General features: G+C 39.4%; 1 protein-coding gene across 1 annotated transcript in view; it reads left to right on the plus strand.

Annotated features, from left to right (window-relative positions):
* Positions 1-22,410, plus strand: part of LOC115215184 (actin-related protein 2/3 complex subunit 5-C) — a 28,881-nt gene extending 6,471 nt beyond the window's left edge. Inside the window, exons 2-4 of the mRNA XM_029784371.2 lie at positions 13,360-13,426; positions 19,069-19,245; positions 21,603-22,410. Coding sequence (XP_029640231.1) covers positions 13,360-13,426; positions 19,069-19,245; positions 21,603-21,665 — 307 coding nt within the window. The 3' untranslated portion in view covers positions 21,666-22,410. The remainder of the gene's footprint in view (positions 1-13,359; positions 13,427-19,068; positions 19,246-21,602) is intronic.
* The last annotated feature ends 319 nt before the right edge of the window (positions 22,411-22,729 follow it).

Here is a 22,729-nt window from a genome sequence, read left to right on the forward strand (position 1 = left end):
GTGGAGGCGCAATGGCCCAGTGGTTAGGGCAGCGGACTCGCGGTCATAGGATCGCGGTTTCGATTCCCAGACCGGGCGTTGTGAGTGTTTATTGAGCGAAAACACCTAAAAAGCTCCACGAGGCTCCGGCAGGGGATGGTGGTGATCCCTACTGTACTCTTTCACCACAACTTTCTCTCACTCTTACTTCCTGTTTCTGTTGTACCTGTATTTCAAGGGGCCGGCCTTGTCACTCTCTGTGTCATGCTGAATATCCCCGAGAGCTACGTTAACGGTACATGTGTCTGTGGAGTGCTCAGCCACTTACACGTTAATTTCACGAGCAGGCTGTTCCGTTGATTCTGATCAACCGGAACCCTCATCGTCGTAACCGACGGAGTGCTTCCATCCATCAGAGTACATGTAAAATTGGTATATGTAAAAGATTAATGTCAAGAAGTGCATTTAACATAAGACCTGTGGTGATTAGGGTACAGATAAAACTTGCGCATCTTGAATAAATCTATTAGCTAGTCTCTATCCTTCTCTATGATACAAGGGTACTGGTGAGGCTGTTGCATTTAAAGAGTAACTATCAGTTAGCCTGTGTTTTTAACTAAGGCATTGGTGGGTTATGAAAGAATGGTTAGCACACCGGACAAAGTGCTTAGCAACATTATGTCTGTCTTTATGTTCCGAGTTCAAATTCCGCCAAGGGTGACTTTGCCTTTCATACAAGTACCAGTTGAGTACTGGGGTCAATGTAATTGACTTAACACCCTACCCTGGAATCTTCCATAGGTTTTGATTTTATACAAGGGTACATAGGCGCAGGAGTGGCTGTGTGGTAAGTAGCTTGCTAACCAACCACATGGTTCCGGGTTCAGTCCCACTGCATGGCATCTTGGGCAAGTGTCTTCTGCTATAGCCCCGGGCCGACCAATGCAGACGGAAACTGAAAGAAGCATGTCGTATATATGTATGTATATATATGTTTGTGTGTCTGTGTTTGTCCCCCTAGCATTGCTTGACAACCGATGGTATGTTTACGTCCCTGTCACTTAGCGGTTCGGCAAAAGAGACTGATAGAATAAGTACTGGGCTTACAAAGAATAAGTCCCGGGGTCGATTTGCTCGACTAAAGGCGGTGCTCCAGCATGGCCACAGTCAAATGACTGAAACAAGTAAAAGAGTAAAGAGTACTTAGTGAGGCTGTTGTGTTTAACCCTTCCGATACCAACCCGGCTGAAAGCGCCTCTGGCTCTGTAGTACAAATGTTTTGTTTTCATGAGTTTTAAATTAAAATCTTCCACCAAACTTCAGTCACGATTTATGCTCTTAACCCTAGCTTAATGATAACTAAATTATTTTACTAAATTCTTTGTTATATTTAAAATTAATTGAAAGAATCACAGAGCATCTCAAAATAAATACGGTAATGAAAGGGTTAAAGAATAACTCTATCAGCTAGACTGTGTTCATAGCTATAACATTGGTGGGTGCTGTTAAAGCTGTTATATATAAAAAGTAAGTTTGTCAGTTCGGGTTTGTGGGTCTCTAAAACATATGATGAGACTTAATAGAAATGAAACATATATCCTGAAATGTTTAAATTTATAGCAGCTTGACTCATGGACATTCCACGGTTGTTGACAACTAAGACAATAATTACTCTATTTATTCAAACTTCTCTCCTTGTCTGTTGTAAATACTTCCTACAGTCTCTTCCATTCATTTTTTTTCTTCTCTATTACTGCTCTAGTGATGATTCATTCCCCTGCTTTGTCTTTTTCATTCCCAACTCTCAGGAGTGGCTGTGTGGTAAGTAGCTTGCTAACCAACCACATGGTTCCGGGTTCAGTCCCACTGCGTGGCACCTCGGGCAAGTGTCTTCTGCTATAGACCCGGGCCAACCAATGCCTTGTGAGTGGATTTGGTAGACGGAAATTGAAAGAAGCCCGTCGTATATATGTATATGTATATATGTATGCGTGTGTGTGTTTGTCCCCCTAGCATTGCTTGACAACCGATGCTGGTGTGTTTACGTCCCCGTCACTTAGCGGTTCGGCAAAAGAGACCCAATAGAATAAGTACTGGGCTTACAAAGAATAAGTCCCGGGGTCGATTTGCTCGATTAAAGGCGGTGCTCCAGCATGGCCGCAGTCAAATGACTGAAACAAGTAAAAGAGTAAAGAGTTTCTCTCTCTTGTTAGCTCATCATCTATCACTGTCCATATTTTCTCAAAATCAGAATCTCTGGAAGATTCAGCATTTTTTGGTTTCAAATTTTGGCACAAAGCCAGCAATTTCGGCAGGAGTGGCGGTGTTAAGTCAATTACATTGACCCCAGTACTCAGCTGGTACTTATTTTATTGATTCAGAAAGGCAAAATCAATCTTGGTGAAATTTGAACTCAGAACATAAAGACAGACAAAATGCTGCTGAGCCTTCTGTCAGCTCACCACCTTAGGATTCAGCATTTATTGTTGAGCAGACGATATAGGCGCAGGAGTGGCTGTGTAGTAAGTAGCTTGCTTACCAACCACATGGTTCCGGGTTCAGTCCCACTGCGTGGTATCTTGGGCAAGTGTCTTCTACTATAGCCTTGGGCCGACCAGAGCCTTGTGAGTGGATTTGGTAGATGGAAACTGAAAGAAGCCTGTCGTATATATGTGTGTGTTTGTGTGTGTGTTTGTCCCTCTAGCATTGCTTGACAACCGATGCTGGTGTGTTTATGTCCCCGTCACTTAGCGGTTCGGCAAAAAGAGACCCAATAGAATAAGTACTGGGCTTACAAAGAATAAGTCCCGGGGTCGATTTGCTCGACTAAAGGCGGTGCTCCAGCATGGCCGCAGTCAGATGACTGAAACAAGTAAAAGAGTAACATGATCAAACAGTCTGAGCTAACTGTAGATCAAATATTCGTTCTTTGGCAGGTGTTTGAGAAATCGTGATAGTATTGTCAAGTGTGTTTGCTTTGTGACCACGAAACATACTGTCGAGTGTTTTGCAGAAGTTCTTTCTTTTGGTTTTTTTACAGTCAGGCAGCTGCTTGTTGCTTTGAAGTCTCTGTACAAATGCCTTAGTGCTTGCACTGGAGCTTAATACCATTTAAGTAGTGTCAAATTAAATTTTAGTTAAGTAAAATGATGCTACATGGCATGTTGTATGACTCTCTACTCTTTCACTTGTTTCAGTCATTTGACTGCGGCCATGCTGGAGCACCGCCTTTAATCGAGCAACTCGACCCCCGGGATTTATTCTTTTTTGTAAGCCCAGTACTTATTCTATCGGTCTCTTTTGCCAAACCGCTAAGTAACGGGGACGTAAACACACCAGCATCGGTTGTCAAGCAATGCTAGGGGGACAAACACAGACACACAAACACACACATATATATATATATATATATATATATATATATACATATACATATATATATACGACGGGCTTCTTTTCAGTTTCCGTCTACCAAATCCACTCACAAGGCTTTGGTCGGCCCGAGGCTATAGTAGAAAACACTTGCCCAAGGTGCCACGCAGTGGGACTGAACTCGGAACCATGTGGTTGGTAAACGAGCTACTTACCACACAGCCACTCCTGCACCTAATAATTCTGACTGTCTAATAATTCTGCCAATCTACCACCAGATAGACCTGATTTAACCCTCTAGCATTCAAACTGGCCAGGCCCAGCCTAAATGTTCCCTCTTTATGTTCTAAATAGCCAAATCCAGCCTCTTACACCTACCCTACAATATCATTCCTAAAGTAAAGAGTCACATCATGGGAAATTTCACAGCTATGAGCTAACGCATGGCTGATTCAAAACAATGCAAATGAATAAGCATTACATTTGACAGAGTAATCCGAAAACTAGAATTTTTAGTGTTAGGATTCTTTTTCTTTTATTCTTTTATTTGCTTCAGTCATATGACTGCGACCATGCTGGAGCACTGCCTTTAGTCGAGCAAATCGACCCCAGGACTTATTCTTTGTAAGCCTAGTACTTATTCTATCGGTCTCTCTTGCCGAACCGCTAAGTGATGGGGACGTAAACACACCAGCATCGGTTGTCAAGCGATGTTGCGGGGATGACAAACACAGACACACAAACATACACATGCACACACACACACACACACATATGTACACGATGGGCTTCTTTCAGTTTCCGTTTGCCAAATCCACTCTCAAGGCTTTGGTCGGCCTGAGGCTATAGTAGAGGTCACTAGCCCAAGGTACCATGCTGCAGTGGGACTGAACCCGGAACCATGTGGTTGGTAAGCAGGCTACTTACCACACAGCTACTCAAATGATCTGATAGAGGAAGGATACAGTATTAGAATTCCTGTTCTGAAGGCTAAATAAAGCCATTTGGATGTTGACATAAAACTGATACTGTTGATGTTGTTGTTTAACCCTTGGTCAGCTCTGATCCAGCAGACCTATGATCAAAGACATTCCATCTTTTAACACACTGTCTTTTGTTCATGAATAGTGTATGAAGGATTACTTTATCTAATGTGTTTAAGACAATTTGCTTGGAGGAAGATTTATGTGGCTGCTATTTTTAGAGAGTCAAGTAACTGCATAGAGAATCGCTATTGACTGGACAGAGTTCAGGTTGATGATGATATCAATAGTGGCTACATAAGATCTAATCCTTCTCTTACACCAAATGTCTCACATCTGTTTCATGTACATGCAATGAGGCAAATTCTTATAATTTGTTAGTGTTTTCTTTTTGTCCCCCATATTCTTTTTTTTTTTTTTATCTATTAATCAGGAGTGTCCATGACTCTTTGGAGGACCTCTGAAGTTCGTGTAAGGAGGGAGAAAAATATCTTCATACCAGAGTCCTGGCCTAAAATAGTTGCAGCAGAATGAATTCTGCTATTGGCACTCAAGTGATGGGTTAAGTTTACCACTGATGTAGGCCATGGCAGGATTTGAACTAAAAGTGCCAAGAACCAGTACAAGTGCCACAATGGCAACTGGTCTGACATTCTTACACTTCTACTAATCCACTGCTTTGGATTACTGTTTTTTTATCATAAAAAAGAAAAAAAACAAAGATGCAAGGTAAAATTGGCCTTGATGAGATTTGTAGTCACAGAATTGAGACCACAAGATATCTGGTTTGACATTCTTACTGTTCCTTCTATCAGTCACTTTGGATAATCTTCATCATCATCATCGTTTAACGTCCGTTCTCCATACTAGCATGGGTTGGACGGTTCGACCGGGGATCTGGGAAGCCAGAAGGCTGCACCAGGCTCCAGTCTGATCTGGCAGAGTTTCTACAGCTGGATGCCCTTCCTAATGCCAACCACTCCGCAAGTGTAGTGGGTGCTTTTTACGTGCCAGTGGGGTCCAGCATCAACCACGATCGGTTGGTGCTTTTAACGTGCCACCGGCACAGAAGCCAGCCAAGGCGGCACTGATCAACATTTAATGTCTGTTTTCACCATTGGCATGGGTTAGACAGCTTGACAGGAACTGGCATGGTCAGGGAGCACACCAGGTTCCATAGTCTGTTTTGGCTTAATTTCTACAGCTGGATGCCCTTCCTATGGCCAACCACTCCACAGAGTGCAGTGAGTGCTTTTTACATAGCACTGTCACCAATGCTTTTTACGTGGCACTAGCACCAGTGCTTTTTATGTGGCACCTTGGTTTTAGGATCTCAGTTCTGTTGTGGTGAGCAGGTCTTCTTGAGTACAGCAATGCACCACATATCTCGGTCCTCAACACTTTTTATTGACCTCTCAAAAAAATGAAAGGCAAAGTTGAATCTTGGCAGAATTTGAACTCTACAAAAAAAACAAAAAACAAAAAAAACAACAACCCAAAAAACAAACAAAAAATCTGAAACTAATACCACAATACTTTTTATCTGACATTCTAACAGCCTGCCCATTCACTTAGTGATGGTTTGTGGTGATAGTGGTGGTGATGATGATGGACATGGCAGCAGCTAAGTATATTTATTGTAAATGGTGGTGATGGAATATTGTTGCTGTTCAAAAGCCATTAATAGTAATTAAAAAATATTGACCATTTATGCAGCAAGGGATGAGGAGAGGAGAAAGATTGTGAAATGGGAGGCAGGAAGCTATTTAATTAGCTATCTTTCGCTAGATAAGTTGTTGTTAGTAAGACTGAGTTTATTATTGTTATGCACTGACACCCAGCACAATAGAGTGATTTGTTTTGCCAGAGAGTCAGACTATTTCTGTCTGCTTTATAGTCACTGAGTTTATTTGGAGTTACTGTCTGTGTGTGTGTTTTTCTGTTTCGTTTTCCTTTTCCTAAACCTACGGTGGCACGTAAAAAGCACCATCCGACCGTGGCCGTTTGCCAGACTTGTCTGGCACCTGTGCAGGTGGCACGTAAAAAGCACCCACTACACTCATGGAGTGATTGGCATTAGGAAGGGCATCCAGCCTTAGAAACATTGCCAGATCAGACTGGGCCTGGTGCAGCCTTCTGGCTTCCCAGACCCCAGTTGCACCGTCCAACCCATGCCAGCATGGAAAGCGGATGCTAAACAATGATGATGATGATTTCAATCAGTGGTTTTTATTTTAGGTGGAAGTATTCCCTTAGGATCATTGGGAACTTATAAGGCAGTGGTTCTCAACTGGGGTCTATGTGGTCCCTAAGGGTCTCTGTAATAAGTTTTGGGAGTCTATGCAGCAAAATAGTAAATTGGGGACCCACAATATTGTTTTAGACATATGTATTAGTAAGGATTGCAAAAAATAGCTTAGTTTCTTTCTCTAACCTTTTACACAGTTCAACCTACACAAGAGAATGTGTGTAAAACAAAATAAGAATTTTGAAAGAAGTTTCTATAAAAATGAGTTTTTAAACATTGAATGGTTATGAGGGTCCACCAGAATAAAGAAGTAATTAAACGGGTCCATTGATAAATGGTTGAGAAACCTTGTTATAAGGGGTAGTGAATGTCAAAAAAGTGTTATGGTGGGCATGCTAGGTGCTTAGGCTGGTGGGAGATGGTTCTCAGAAATAAATTATTCAAACTTTGGTACAGTACTTGTCTTTTCTCTTTTACTGTTTCAGTCATTAGACTGGCCATACTGGGGCAGCACCTTGAAGACTTTTTACTAAAATGAATCAAATTCTGTACTTTTTTTTAAGCCTGATATTTATTCTTTTGGTCTCTTTTGCCAAACTGCTAAGTTACGGGGATACAAACATACCAACACACACACACACACATGAAAGCCTTCTTTCAGTTTCTGTCTACCAAATCCACTCACAAAGTTTTGGTTGGCCCAAGGCTATAGTAGAAGACACTTGTTCAAGATGCCATGCCGTGGGACTGAACCCAGAACCATGTGGTTGGGAAGCAAACTTCTTATCACACAGCTATGCCTGTGCCTATTTTAAACTCATTTAAAAAATATCTTTGAGATGAGCATATACTCTTTTACTCTTTTCAGTCATTTGACTGCGGCCATGCTGGAGCACCGCCTTTAATCGAGCAACTCGACCCCGGGACTTATTCTTTTGTAAGCCCAGTACTTATTCTATCGGTCTCTTTTGCCGAACCGCTAAGTAACGGGGACATAAACACACCAGCATCTGTTGTCAAGCAATGCTAGGGGGACAAACACACAAACACACACACGCATATATATATATATATATATATATATATAATATATATATATATATACATATATACGACGGGCTTCTTTCAGTTTCCGTCTACCAAATCCACTCACAAGGCTTTGGTCGGCCCGATGCTATAGTAGAAGACGCTTGCCCAAGGTGCCATGCAGTGGGACTGAACACAAAACCATGTGGTTGGTAAGCAAGCTACTTACCACACAGCCACTCCTGCGCCTATGGCGATGAAATTATGTTGTTTGTAAGCAAATAACTTAATTTTAAAATGTGATTGTAGGGTAGGTGTGAGAGGCTGGATCTGGATGGTTTGAACTTAGAATAAGGATTAATTATTCACCACAATTCAATATATTTTCATTATATACATAAGTCCTCTTTTTTTCTTTAATAATTTCCACAACAATTTAGTAACGAGGTACTAGTTTGTGCAAATATCTGAGAAGAGTCACTGGGGTAGTATAAGAAAATATGAATAATAAACCATTGCACTAAATTAACTTGTTCGATTGACTCTTTAACTGTGTAATTAAATTTCATGATCATTCTTGTAATAATGATATTATCCACATACAAAAAAAAATTAGAATTGATATTTTTTGCTTCTGCAATACTTTTTCAGTAGCTCCTAGGTACAGTTTCCATAGCCACTAAAAGTATTTAATTTTTGCTCAATAAAGAGATATTTGATGAAATATATGATCAAATTAAGAGAATCTGAAAAATTCTCTCTTGTATAGGTGCAAGAGTGGCTGTGTGGTAAGTAGCTTGCTTACCAACCACATGGTTTGGGGTTCAGTCCTACTGCATGGCACCTCGGGCAAGTGTCTTATACTATAGCTTCGGGCCGACCAAAGCCTTGTGAGTGGATTTGGTAGATGAAAACTGATAGAAGCCCGTCGTGTATATATATATATATGTGTGTGTGTGTGTGGTGTTTGTCCCCCCAACATCGCTTGACAACTGATGCTGGTGTGTTTATGTCCCCATAACTTAGCAGTTTGGCAAAAGAGACCGACAGAATAAGTACTAGGCTTACAAAGAATAAGTCCTGGGGTCGATTTGCTCGACTAAAAGCAGTGCTCCAGCATGGCCGCAGTCAAATGACTGAAACAAGTAAAAGTGAGAGTATAAACTGTCACTAGATTTGTCTTCACTGCTCTCAGGATAGGGAGTGGTGTTTTCAGATATGTGGATCAAGATCACTTTCTGCAGTTAACAGTATTAAGATTTTAAGGAGATATATCTACTTTCCATATTCAAAAAGTTAAAGCAATCTGCTTGAATTTTTGTTGGGTGGAGTCAAAAACATTGGAAAGGGGTATTTGTGAAACTCCATTTGTTAAAAGGGGTTGTGCTGATTTAGACTAATTATACTTTGTAGCACAATTTTTGTCCTTGGGCAGCAACTGTTATTTCCTGTTTGCTTATCCCTAGAAAGTATGAAAATGGCTAATACTTTCCTTCAAGCTTTGCTTTTGTTACATTTATCCAAACCCCCAAAAATCCTTCTCAACACATGGCTATGATGCTCCCTCACCACTGCTCATGATCAGAGATTCATATATTGTCAGCCATAGTGGTTATGGTCAAGCAACTGACAAGCAAATCTGAAGTATTGTGCAGAATATTTGCTGTAATGATATTTCTTCTTCAGCAGTTTGGTGCTGAATCTGTCTGAAATCATCATCATCATCGTTTAACGTCCGTTCTCCATGCTAGCATGGGTTAGACAGTTCGACCGGGGATCTGGGAAGCCAGAAGGCTGCACCAGGCTCCAGTCTTATCTGGCGGTGTTTCTACAGCTGGATGCCCTTCCTAACGCCAACCACTCTGCGAGTGTAGTGGGTGCATTTTACGTGCACAGGTGCCAGGCGAGGCTGACAACGGCCACGGTCGGATTGGTGCATTTTACGTGCCACCAGCACAGAAGCCAGTCGAGGCGACACTGGTATCGGCCACGATTCGGATGGTGCTTTTTACGTGCCACTGGCACGGAAGCCAGTCGAGGCGGCGCTGGCATCGGCCACGAATTGGATAGTGCATTTTACGTACCACCAGTCCAGGGGTCCTGGCATTGCCGGGTGCCAGTCATAGGATTGGTTCAATTTTGATTCCAATTCAGTTTCAAAACATTGATGTCCAGGTCACAAAAGCAAAGTTTGAAGAGAATAGTAGTTTCCTTTGATTTCTTGATAGAAGCAAATAGAAAATAACACTTAATGACCAAAGACAAAAAATTTTTTTTTAAATGAAATTTTGTTACAGTGTTATTAAATAGATGTGTCTCTCTCTCTATATATATATTTATTATACCAGGGAAGAGAGAGCTGCTGTTTGGCATTTGAAAAATTATGGGCACAGGAGTTAGAACTGTTTTTATCTCAATAAAAATGGTGGTATTTTGGTCTTTATTGTTCCAAAAAGATGAGTTGAACTTTAGCAAACTAAGTCATCTAAGTAATTAATTAACTCTTATTTGTGTAGTAGATGGTGGGAGATAATCAAGGATTTTTCAATAAAAATTATCTGGTGTTTATATTATAATTTAATAGAGTTCTTCATATAAAGTTATGATGGTAGTTTTTCAATAAGCAGTTTTGTATATTGAACAGAGAGAGGCAGCTTCTGGTGGGTTGGTAACGAAAACAGTTAAGAATTAATATTCATAACTGGAGTAAGTTAATGTCAAGTTGTGTTACCATTGCTATCTGACTTTGATATTGACACATACATAAATGTAGATAAATGCAAACAAACATCATCATCATCGTCGTTTAATGTCCATTCTCCATACTAGCATGGGTTGGACGGTTCGACCGGGGATCTGGGAAGCCAGAAGGCTGCACCAGGCTCCAGTGTTATCTGGCAATGTTTCTACAGCTGGATGCACTTCCTAATGTCAACCACTCCGTGAGTGTAGTGGGTGCTTTTTACGTGCCACCTGCACAGGTGCCAGGCGAGGCTAGCATCAGCCACGGTCAGATTGGTGCTTTTTACGTGCCGGCGGCACTTACTTCGGCCACGATTCGGATGGTGCTTTTTACGTGCCACCGGCACGAAAGCCAGTCGAGGCGGCGCTGGCATCGGCCATGATTCGGATAGTGCTTTTTACGTACCACCAGTCCAGGGGTCCTGGCATCTGCCGGGTGCCAGTCATAGGATTGGTTCAATTTCGATTTCACTTGCCCCCAACAGGTCTTCGCAAGCATGGGTGCCTGTCGTCGGATGAGGTTCGATATCGACTTCGCTTGCCTCAACAGATCTTTGTGTGTCCAAGGGAGGAAAGGTATGCATGTAAATTCATGTTTGCTGTCTTATATATATCATCATCATTGTTTAACATCCATGTTTCATACTAGCCTGGGTTGGACAGTTTGGTAGGATCTGCTGTGTCCAAGGACTGCATCTTGCTCCAGTGTCTGCTTTGGCATGATTTCTATGTGCCCTTCCTAATGCCGACCACTTTACGGCATGACTGGTGCTTTTTTATCGTGCCACCTGCACTATTGAGTTTGCCATGCAGTTTGCAAGACTATGAATCCTAAGGGTGGGTAGAGTCAGCTTCATGCTAGGGGATAAAGGGTTTACTAAGAGAAGGGATGGGGCAAAGCCAGTTCTTGTGGGATCTGCATGATCACTCACATCTAGTTGGGGAAAGGAGGAGAAGGAAGAGAAAATGATGAGTAGAAGCTGCAAGAGATGGATAATGACAATGAGGTGCAAGTTGAGTAGAAATGGGTGGGTGGGTGAGTGGGCACTTTGTGGGATTGTATGGGAAGGAGGTGGGGGATTTGGAGGTAGACTGCTGGAATGGGTACAGCTGAAGAGTTGGGGAAGATGGAGGGGTGTAGAAGAGAGTGTGATGGGCTGAGCAGTAGAAGTAAAATGATACAGTTGCCTGTTAGGAGGACATCAGAGGGAGATGACCAGAGTGGGGAATCATTGTAAGAGGGTGAAGAGCACAAAACATAGTACTGCCGGAACTCAGTTTCATTCAGGACACGCCTTTTCTAGAACCTTATGTCAACCCTGGTCATTAATCTTCTGTCAGGCTTAGGATCTTTACATCAGCCTCCTTCTCCACTTCATCCTGCTTTCCTGGGTCTCTCCCTCTTCACCAAGTTCCAGCCACATTGAAGTGATTCATACTTCTTTCTATACAGCTATCCTCATCCATATGCATCATATGTCCATCCCAGTGCAGTCTTCTCTCTTGACTACAACATCCGATTCCTCTTGTGCCCAGTTTTTTTTCATTCAACACTTTTTTTAATAATTCTTTCGTGCACACTCACATTGCACATCCAATGAAGCACACTCGCTTCACTTCTTTCTAGTCTTCTAAAGTCCTCAGCATTCAAAGCCCATGTCTCATCACCATGCAGCATTAACAACAGCATCGTAGAACCTGCCCTTCACTCGCTCTTTCTCTCTCTCTTTCTCTCTCTCTCTCTCTACATGTAGGTTAGTTAGTTAGTTAGTTAATTTTTTGGCTCAAAAAGCAAAAAGCAAGGCCATGTAAAGGGACATGGAGTTATGTACAGGGTGGTGTTCATGTAAAGAGTTCAGGCCACTTGAGGTCAAGGGAGACTTTGAATCGAGCGGTCGTCGGCATCTTCACCATCTCGTCTGGCAGCTTATTCCACGGATATTTGTGTGTGTGTATATTTGTGCATTGTGTGTGTATATATATATATATTTGTGCATTGTGTGTGTATATGTATTTGAGTATATGTGGTGTGACGTTGAGTAACCTAATGAAGGAACAAAATACTCCTCACTCCCATGTCTGCCAAGTTTGCCACATTTGTCTCACTGTTAATGCTTAATGTGCCAAAAACAATGGCTTATGTATATATGTGTATATACACACAGATACACATATCTATATATATATATATGTGTATGTTCTTAAAAAGATTTTATGTAAAACCAACCATTTTAAAGCCAAGACAGCATCTGTTCTTGATTGTGTCATGTCATTGTAGGAGTAATTGAGTTCAATTATCTGCTTGTCTTTGTTTAGCCTTAATTATTTAGGTGACATCCATTTCCCCTAAATAAAAGGGGCACCCCTGTAAAGGCTTCACATTTCTCAAAACATTGTCAGTAATTTTCCTACAATTTGTTAAAGAGAATCCCTGTAACTGATTTGACGAAGAGATTAAGTACCAGGTTTTAAAATCACCATCATTGTATAACATCTGCTCTCCATGCTGGCCTGGGTTGAATGGTTTGGCATGGAGCTAGCTAGCCAGGGAGCTGTCTAGACTCCAACTGTCTGTTGTAGCGTGTTTTCTATGGCTAGATGCCCTTCCTTATGCCAGCCTCTTAGCAGAGTGTACTGGCTGCTTATTATGTGCTCTCAACATGGGTGCATTTATGCAGCTCTGGCATGGGTGCTTTTTAAGTGACACCAGCACCTGAAAAGACAAGCCTGTATGTGTGGAAGACAGCAGATTTACTTAGCTTGATATACCTTGATATCAAGTACAGCAAATTGCCATATCTTCCAGTCCTTTATCATTTCCTTAGTGAGGCCTAGCATTCAGAAAATAAGCACCGGGATTAATCTGATCGATTCAACCCTTGAACACAGTGCCCCAGCATGGCCGCTGTCCACTAACTAAAACAAGTAACAATAACAGAATAGCACAACTTGGGTTATTAATGTTTTAATTGATTTAGTATTGTATTTTCCTTAATGTTGTTCTCTCAGGGGTAAAAATTCAGATGCCTTGATTCACATTCTTAACAACCCACCGGCTGACACAAAAGCTTCCAGGGTAAGTACTGGCATATGTTTGTTTGTTTTAACCTTTTAGCATTTAAACCGGCAATATCTGGCCAAAATATTCTATTGGTTTTTATGTTTAAACTGGCCGAATCTGGCCTCTCACAGCGACCTTAACCCTATCATTACTGTATTTATTTTGAAATGTTCTGTGTTTCTTTCAATTACTTTAAATATTACAAAGAATTTATTAAAATAACTTGGTTATTATTCAGCTAATGTTAGGAACATAAATTGGGACTAAGGTTTTGGTGGAAGATTTTAATTCAAAACTTACGGAAACAAGACATTTGTACTCAGAGCCAGAGCTGGTTTCAGTCGGGTTGGTAACGAAAGAGTTAAAATATTATTCTAAAATTAAACAATCATGTCATTGAAATCTCAAATCCACAAGAAAATACATGACTAATTCAAATGAATTTGAATAAATAAGTGTTACATCTGATAAAGTAATTTGAATGCTAAAGGGTTGAAATAAATAATACAGATTTGGATATTTTGATGTCATTCCTTATTTTTTTAGTTGTTGTTGTTGTATATATGTAGTGGATGTGTGTGTATGTAAATAAATACATAAATTGTTTCAGGATTAAAAAGGGATTTATTTACATGGGTTATAAGTACACTACATACAAATGTAAGCAATTGCTACGAATTGCTTGTATAGAACACATATTAAAGATGAATATGTTTGTGTGTGCGTGAATCATTCGAAACAGTAGTCGATAGATACTTTAGGCATTTCTCTGTCATTTCCAAAACGCGGGGCGAGATAGATCTGTCTGCTGCCGTCTTCGCTGCGATTCTCTTCTCTGTTTTCCCCCCCGTTGTATTTATAATATTTGAGGCAGCTAGAAAGATAGACATACTGCAACAGAGTTACTACCTAAGTAGGTCAGCGCTTGTCCAGTTGAACTTCGCCTGACATGGCTGAGGTCGTAGGTCAAAGGGAGATGATCAATCACTTTTTGACAGAACAAAGAGATCCTTAAATTTCATGCATTGGTTTTTGACGACCGATGATTCTTGGATTCGATTTCAAATCTAGGCTTAGAGAAGGAAGTGCTAACTCTTACACATACATAGCCTGTTAAAACACAAACTCCCTAAACAGTTATACATATAGTAAGATCAAATTTAACCCTTTCATTATTGTATTTTGAGATGTTCGGTGTTTCTTTCACTTACTTTAAATATAACAAAGAATTTAGTAAAATAACTTAGTTCTCATTCAATTAGTGTTAGGAACTTAAATTGTGACTAAGGTTTTGGTGGAAGATTTTAATTCAAAACTTTTGAAAACAATACATTTGTACTCAGAGCCAGTTTCAGCTGGGTTGGTAATGAAAGGGTTAAGGTAGTGTTGTAATTTGAAAGGATGTTTAATGTAAATCTATCTGATTTGTTTGATTTGCCTATATGTTATGATAGCTCTTATCTTTATAACAGTGATGTGAATGAGAACTATTTTCAGAAAAAATACCTCGCTTGTTTACCAACCACATGGTTCCAGGTTCAGTCCCACTGCGTGGCACCTTGGGCAAGTGTCTTCTACTATAGCCTCGGGCCGACCAAAGCCTTGTGAGTGGATTTGGTAGACGGAAACTGAAAGAGCCCGTCGTATATATGTATATATATGTATGCGTGTCTATGTTTGTGTGTCTGTGTTTGTCCCCCTAGCATTGCTTGACAACTGATGCTGGTGTGTTTATGTCCCCGTCACTTAGCGGTTCGGCAAAAGAGACCGATAGAATAAGTACTGGGCTTACGAAAGAATAAGTCCCGGGGTCGAGTTGCTCAATTAAAGGCGGTGCTCCAGCATGGCCACAGTCAAATGACTGAAATAAGTAAAAGAGTAAGAGGATATGAAAAATAAATAGATGGGGATTAAGACTGTTTATTTTAGCCTTAAGCATTTAAACCAATCATATCTGGCCCAAATATTCTACCTGTTTTAGACTGGCTAATTTTGGTCTTTCACATCTACACTCCATTGTCATATTAAAAATATTCAATCACACCATCAAAATTTCCAAGCTATGAGATAATTTACTATTAATTCAAAACAATGTGAATAAATTAGTGAAGATGCATAGCTCAGTGGTTAGAGCTTCAGGCTCACAATCATGAACTAATGAGTCTGATTCCTAGACTGGGCTGTGTTGTGTTTTCAAGCAAGACACTTTATTTCACATTGCTCCAGTTCACTCAGCCGTTGAAATGAGTTGCGACTTCACTGGTGTCAAACTGTATTGGCCTTTACTTTTTCCCTTGGATAAAATTGGTGGCATGGAGAGTGGGTTTGGTATGCATGGGCAACTGCTGATGGTCTTTAACCCTTTCGTTACCAACCTGGCTGAAACCGGCTCTGGCTCTTTAGTACAAATGTCTGGTTTTCAAAAGTTCTGAATTAAAATCTTCCACCAAACCTGAGTCATAATTTACATCCCTAACTCTAGCTTAATGATAACGATGTTATTTTACTTAATTCTTTGTTATATTTAAAATAATTGGAAGAAAGACTGAGCATCTCAAAATAAATTCAGTAACGAAAGGGTTAAACAACCTTGTCTGGACTTGTGCTTCAGAGGGTGACTTTGTAGGTGTAAACTTATGGTCATACATGATTGAAGGGGGTCTTTACCCTTTTTAATAAGCATTACATTTGGCAGAATAAAACTGGATGTTAAAGAGTTAATTCTTTCTACTATAGGGACAAAGTTTGATATTTTCTGTGAAGTGGGTAGTTAATTACATACCCTAGAGTGATCAGCTGGTACTTATTTTATTGGTTGCAAAAGGATGAAAAGCAGAAGTTCACTTTGATGTCAGAATGTAAATCTGAAAGAAATTCTAAGAATTTTGTCCAACTCGCTAATGTTTCTGCTGGCTTGTCACCTTATATTGGTTTCTGATTTAAGCATGTTTTGATGGAGAGGGGTTGTCAGTACTGTCAGCTTACATATTTGGCTGCTACTTCCTTTTGTTGACCCTGAAAGAATGAAGAGTAAAGCTGACCACCATAGGATTTGAACTGGGTGCCTAAAGAGTCAGAAGAAATGCTGTAAAGCAGTGTTTCTGACCCTCTAATGATTCTGCCAGCTTGCTATTAACCCGTTCGTTACCAACCTGGCTGAAACCAGCTCTGGCTCTGAGTACAAATGTCTTGTTTTCATAAGTTTTGCATTAAAATCTTCCACCAAACCTGAGTCATAATTTACATCCCTAACTCTAGCTTAATGATAACGATGTTATTTTACTAAATTCTTTGCTATATTTTAAGTAATTGAAAGAAGCGCATTGCATCTCAAAATAAATACAGTAACTAAAAGGTTAAGTGGTTACGTGTGGCTGTCCCAACTATAGCTGAATTAAAGAAAAAAGGGGGAACTTTTCATTGGATTCTGAAAGAACAAAGTGATAGTTTGCAACACAAGCCTACTCATGTATGAAGCATATGTTCCCATCGTAACCTGTATAAATAAGTCTTTCTAATTTTGGCACAAGGCCGGCAGCTTTGAAGGGAGGGTGCAAATTAATTTCATTGACTTCAGTACTTTACTGGTACTTTATTTTATTAATCCTGAAAGGATGTAAAGTATGGTTGACCTTGGCAGAATTAAAACTCTGAACATAAAGAGTTGGAAGAAATGCCAGTAAGCATTTTGTCCAATATACTAATGGCTGTGCCTGCTTGCTACCTTTATAATTGGTATAAACAATATCAGGTAAAATAAATTGAATGATAAGGAGATACAGAAACAAAATTACAAATCTTTCCCATGAAATAGCTATAAATTAAATGGTTATCATGGACTTAGTTTATGCGAAATTTAGTCTGAATGTTTAAAAGTAAACATAGTACATAGGCGCAGGAGTGGCTGTGTGGTAAGTAGCTTGCTAACCAACCATATGGTTCCGGGTTCAGTCCCACTGCGTGGCATCTTGGGCAAGTGTCTTCTGCTATAGCCTCGGGCCGACCAATGCCTTGTGAGTGGATTTGGTAGACGGAAACTGAAAGAAGCCTGTCGTATATATATATATATGTATGTGTTTGTGTGTCTGTGTTTGTCCCCCTAGCATTGCTTGACAACTGATGCTAGTGTGTTTACGTCCCCGTCACTTAGCGGTTCGGCAAAAAAGACCGATAGAATAAGTACTGGGCTTACAAAAGAATAAGTCCCGGGGTCGAGTTGCTCGATTAAAAGGCGGTGCTCCAGCATGGCCGCAGTCAAATGACTGAAACAGGTAAAAGAGAGTACATATATAATGGCCAGAAATTTTGTGCATGACAGAACAAACTTGAAAAAATGAATATTACAAACGTTTTTGTTTTTTTTAGCGCATTTAAGCTTGTGGAGATCCAACTACATATATGGAACTCGGGAGTAGTTTTTTGAGATATTTTCTCTGGAAAAAAAGTGTGCATTTACATACCAATAATATAGCAAGTCATGTGATAACAGTAACAAGCTTTTATCCTTCCAAATAAAAAACAAAAACCTTTGTAATATTCATTTTTTCAAGTTTGTTCTGTCATGCACAAAATTTCTGACCTTTATACATGTACTCTTACTCTTTTACTCTTTTACTTGTTTCAGTCATTTGACTGCGGCCACACAAACACACACACACATACATATATATATATATATACATATATATATATATATATACATATATATACATATATACGACAGGTTTCTTTCAGTTTCCGTCTACCAAATCCCCTCACAAGGCATTGGTCGGCCCGGGGCTATAGCAGAAGACACTTGCCAAAGATGCCACGCAGTGGGACTGAACCTGGAACCATGTGGTTGGTTAGCAAGCTACTTACCACACAGCCACTCCTGCGCCTATGTTTACTATGTTTACTTTTAAACATTCAGACTAAATTTCGCATAAACTAAGTCCATGATAACCATTTATTTTATAGCCATTTCATGGGAAAGTCAAATTATTTCACTGAAGTAGGAAATTTTAATGTATTATTTTACAATTCGCATTTGGTAGGAATCACTACATTTTTACTAACCGCAAGCTTTTGACTCTGACTCACAGAGCTTTCATATGTCCTTACTAACCATAAGTGAACTTGATTAGTAATATTCACTAATTACCACACTACTTTCCCATCTTCTCATTGCTTTGAGCCTTGCTACTTTCTGGTAGTCACACAAATAAGGCAGGACTGATAAATTATTCTATCGAAAGAAGACGTTTCACTGTTAGAACTAATATACAGAATAGAACTATAATATTACTCACTTGTGCAAGTTAGTTACCGAAATCTCTCCAACAAAGCTGGTGTGAAGTTTAATTGAAGTATTTTAAAAATATTTTAATATTACTACGTAGCACATTCACCTGAGCTGGTCTGTGTTTTCTGTTTTCTTTCAGCAAATTACCAAGATATTCATACTATTTTGGAAATATTTCTACACCTGCTTGTTGTAACTTGTCATCACTATTATGTTTTGGTAACATTTACAAACTGTAACATTAACTAAGATAGCATAAAAGCATTGAAGACATCATTCAGACAACATCTAGTAACAATATTTCTTTATCTTATGAAGATAATTTACAATTAAGAATATTCAACTTTCAGTTTTCTTTTTCTTCTTTTAACAGGACAAAGCATCCCAACTGACAACGAAAGTTCTCACATCATTCCGAGGCAATGATATGGACACTGCTGTTGAAGGTCTAAATTCTAAACAGATAGATATGTTGATGAAATACATTTATATAGGTTTTGAGTTCTTCTCAGAAGGCAGCAGTGCCATATTGCTTACATGGCATGAAAAGGTAAAGTATTTCACCATTTTCCTTTTTGGTTTTGTTTTAAATATATCTCCTGCTAAGTCCTGATGGAAGCAGGAGATTTCCCATCGGCTGAATTTCAGCCACCTGATATGAAATATGAATCTGAGAGACAGATATATGTCTGTAGGGTTAAGAAGTATGTTCTACAACCACTTAGTTCTGGGTTGAGTTCCATTGTGTAGTACTTCACAACACCCCCAGGCTAATCAAATCTTGATAGTGGAGTTGGTAGATGGAAACTGTATAGAAGCTTGTTTAGATATGTATACCACAATGGTCATAACCGTCATTGTTTAAACATTCACTTTTCCATACTGTCATCACTCTCACCCTCTTTTTTTTAAACGTGGGTCGTTCCTCTACTGCAAGAAATCTGTTCTGTCCTGACCCTGGTTTACCTCTCTCTACTGGCATAAAGTTACCTTCTTGTGCAAGCTGCATGACAACCACCCTAATGCTGGTGACACAAAAAAAGAGCACCTGGTATAAGCCATAAAGTGGTTGGTATTAGGAGGGGCATCCAATTGTAGAATGCATGCCAAAGCAAACACTTGTGAGCATGATGCAGTCCTCGGCCCCATCAGATTAATATTTATTTATTCATATTGTTTTGAATTAGTCATGCATTACCTTCGAGATTACAATAATATGATTTTTTTATTTTGAGAACTAGCAGTATCGCCCGGCGTTGCTCAGGTTTGTAAGGGAAATAACTATAAAGCATTTTTAGAGAGTTATAGCCAAAAAATAGCAAAAAAATGATGGTAAATTTTTTTTGAGAGTAAAAAAAGGTGGAGTTGCGTCCCCTAGACAGTTTGCGGTTTGTGTTTCTGATTCTCGACCCCATGTCGAATTTATCGATTTTTTTCAGAACTGGGGGAACTTTTCAAAATTTTCGCTGCGTTAGTTTTGAATTATGACATTGGGCTATGTGTGTGTCAAGTTTCATCAGAATCGGTTGAAAGCCGTGGTCAGGGTGAGGGTACAAGCAAACAGACACACAGAAACACGCACAGACAAACTGCCGTTTATATATAGAGAGAAGAGATGACGTTGGTGGATAGGTGTGAGAGGCCAGATCTGGCTGTCATCATCATCATTATCATATTCCTGCTTCCCATGCTGGCATGAATTGAAAGCAGGTAGGGGTTTGGGGCCAGATACAGCTGGTTTATATACTACAGAATTAAACCCTCCAACTTGTGCCAGCTTGGATCATGGATGTGAAATGATGATGATATACAGGGTGGCCCCAAAAGTAGGTTTACAGTTATCACATATGCATTTTAAATTTCTTTTAAAACATTTTGCTACATTTAAATTTCTATCTTACAAACTGAAAAGGAAACTTGACAAAATTAACTAAATTAGCATAGAATAATACTCTTTTCTCTTTACTCTTTTACTTGTTTCAGTCACTTGACTGCGGCCATGCTGGAGCACCGCCTTTAATCGAGCAAATCGACCCCGAGACTTATTCTGTTTTGTAAGCCCAGTACTTATTCTATCGGTCTCTTTTGCCGAACCGCTAAGTAACGGGGACATAAACACACCTGCATCGGTTGTCAAGTAATGCTAGGGGGACAAACACACTCACGCATATATATATATATATATATATATTATATATATATATATATACACATATATACAACGGGTTTCTTTCAGTTTCCGTCTACCAAATCCACTCACAAGGCTTTGGTCGGCCCGAGGCTATAGTAGAAGACACTTGGCCAAGGTGCCACGCAGTGGGACTGAACCCGGAACCATGTGATTGGTAAACAAGCTACTTACCACACAGCCACTCCTGCGCCTATGTGTTTCACATATAATGGTTTCATATTTTTTATAATTAAGATCTGAACTATTAATATATGAATGCGAAAGAGATAGTTGACTAACTGTAAACCTACTTTTGAGCCACCCCGTATATATATCATCATCATCATTTAACGTCCGCTTTCCATGCTAGCTTGGGTTGGACGGTTCAACTGGGGTCTGTGAAGCCAGAAGGCTGCACCAGGCCAGTCAGATCTGGCAGTGTTTCTACAGCTGGATGCCCTTCCTAACGCCAACCACTCCGAGAGTGTAGTGGGTGATTTTATGTGCCACCGACACATGTGCCAGACGAGGCTGGCGAACAGCCACGCTCGGATGGTGTTTTTTTTTTTATGTGCCACCGACACAGTGCCAGACGAGGCTGGCAGACGGCCACCCTCGGTTGGTGTTTTTATGTGCCACTGACACAGGTGCCAGATGAGGCTGGCGAACGGCCACGATATGTGTGTATATATCTGATCATATTTATGTATGTAATATATATTTCCTTTTGTTTGTAGGTGTTTGCCATTGGAGGTTTGGGCTCAATAATCCGTGTGTTGACAGATCGCAGCAGAGTGTAACAGCAAGCCTTGTCAGTTGTTGCTAGCACTGAACAGACAACAGCTCTTCTGATAGATATATCGCGATCTTTCTGTGTTGCTCAGCCAACATTCAGGATCTGCATAAGGAAAAGAAGCACAACTATATATATACATAAATACGTACAAACATACATGCATACGTACTTACATATATACATACATATACATACACACACATGTACGATTAAAAATGTGTACAGTTCCCCAATCTGTTAAAACTATTTAAGGAAGCTTCGCAAAGCAACCTAATAGTATTGGAACATCTACAGTAAATATATTTTTCCCTTTATTATTTCTTTTTTATATATTTCATTTATTTTAGTTTCTTGTATTTAATTTTAAATTTTTTTTTTGGTATAAAGCTTCTTTAATTATATTTGTTTTTTTTGTTTTTTTTTTAACATTTGCATATGAAGGATATAATTTAGAATTTCTGTTTAATCCTTATCTAGATACTTTTTTATTTATTTACGTAGTCATTTTTTTTTTTTGCTTTCTTTTCTTTTATTAGCTAATTAGTTAATTTTGGTTTGTTCAGTAGGTGGGGGTACGTGTGGAATAATGATCCAACCATTACAAACAAAAAAAGCAAAAACAAAAGAAAGAAGAAGCAAAAAAAAATGCATACCACCAAAGATGTACCTTTTGCAATGAAACTATTGATTCAAGATGTTAGAAAGTCATTTTTTATTTTTTTAAATAAAAAGCTATAAAGAAAAAAAAATTAAAAAAAAAACGTAAAGAGAAAAAAAAAAGACATCTGATTGCAAATTAGTGTTGTTTTAAACATATTTTACGTCACCAAAGGCACGCACATAAAAAGGAAAATTGTAGGGATCTATGTTCACTTGACGACAAATTTAACAGTTTAACTGGGTGAAGATGGGAGCAAATTGTTTTCATCTGTGATGATAACAACAGTGATGATGATGATAATGATGATAACTGATGACAATGATGCAAGAGTTTTGTTTTCACAATTTTAAGTTTCTTTAATAGTTTTAGATTCATTCATTATCATTATTATTATTATTAATTATTAT

This window comes from Octopus sinensis, linkage group LG8 (assembly GCF_006345805.1).
Source record: "Octopus sinensis linkage group LG8, ASM634580v1, whole genome shotgun sequence".
In the NCBI taxonomy this organism is placed as follows: Eukaryota; Metazoa; Mollusca; class Cephalopoda; order Octopoda; family Octopodidae; genus Octopus; species Octopus sinensis.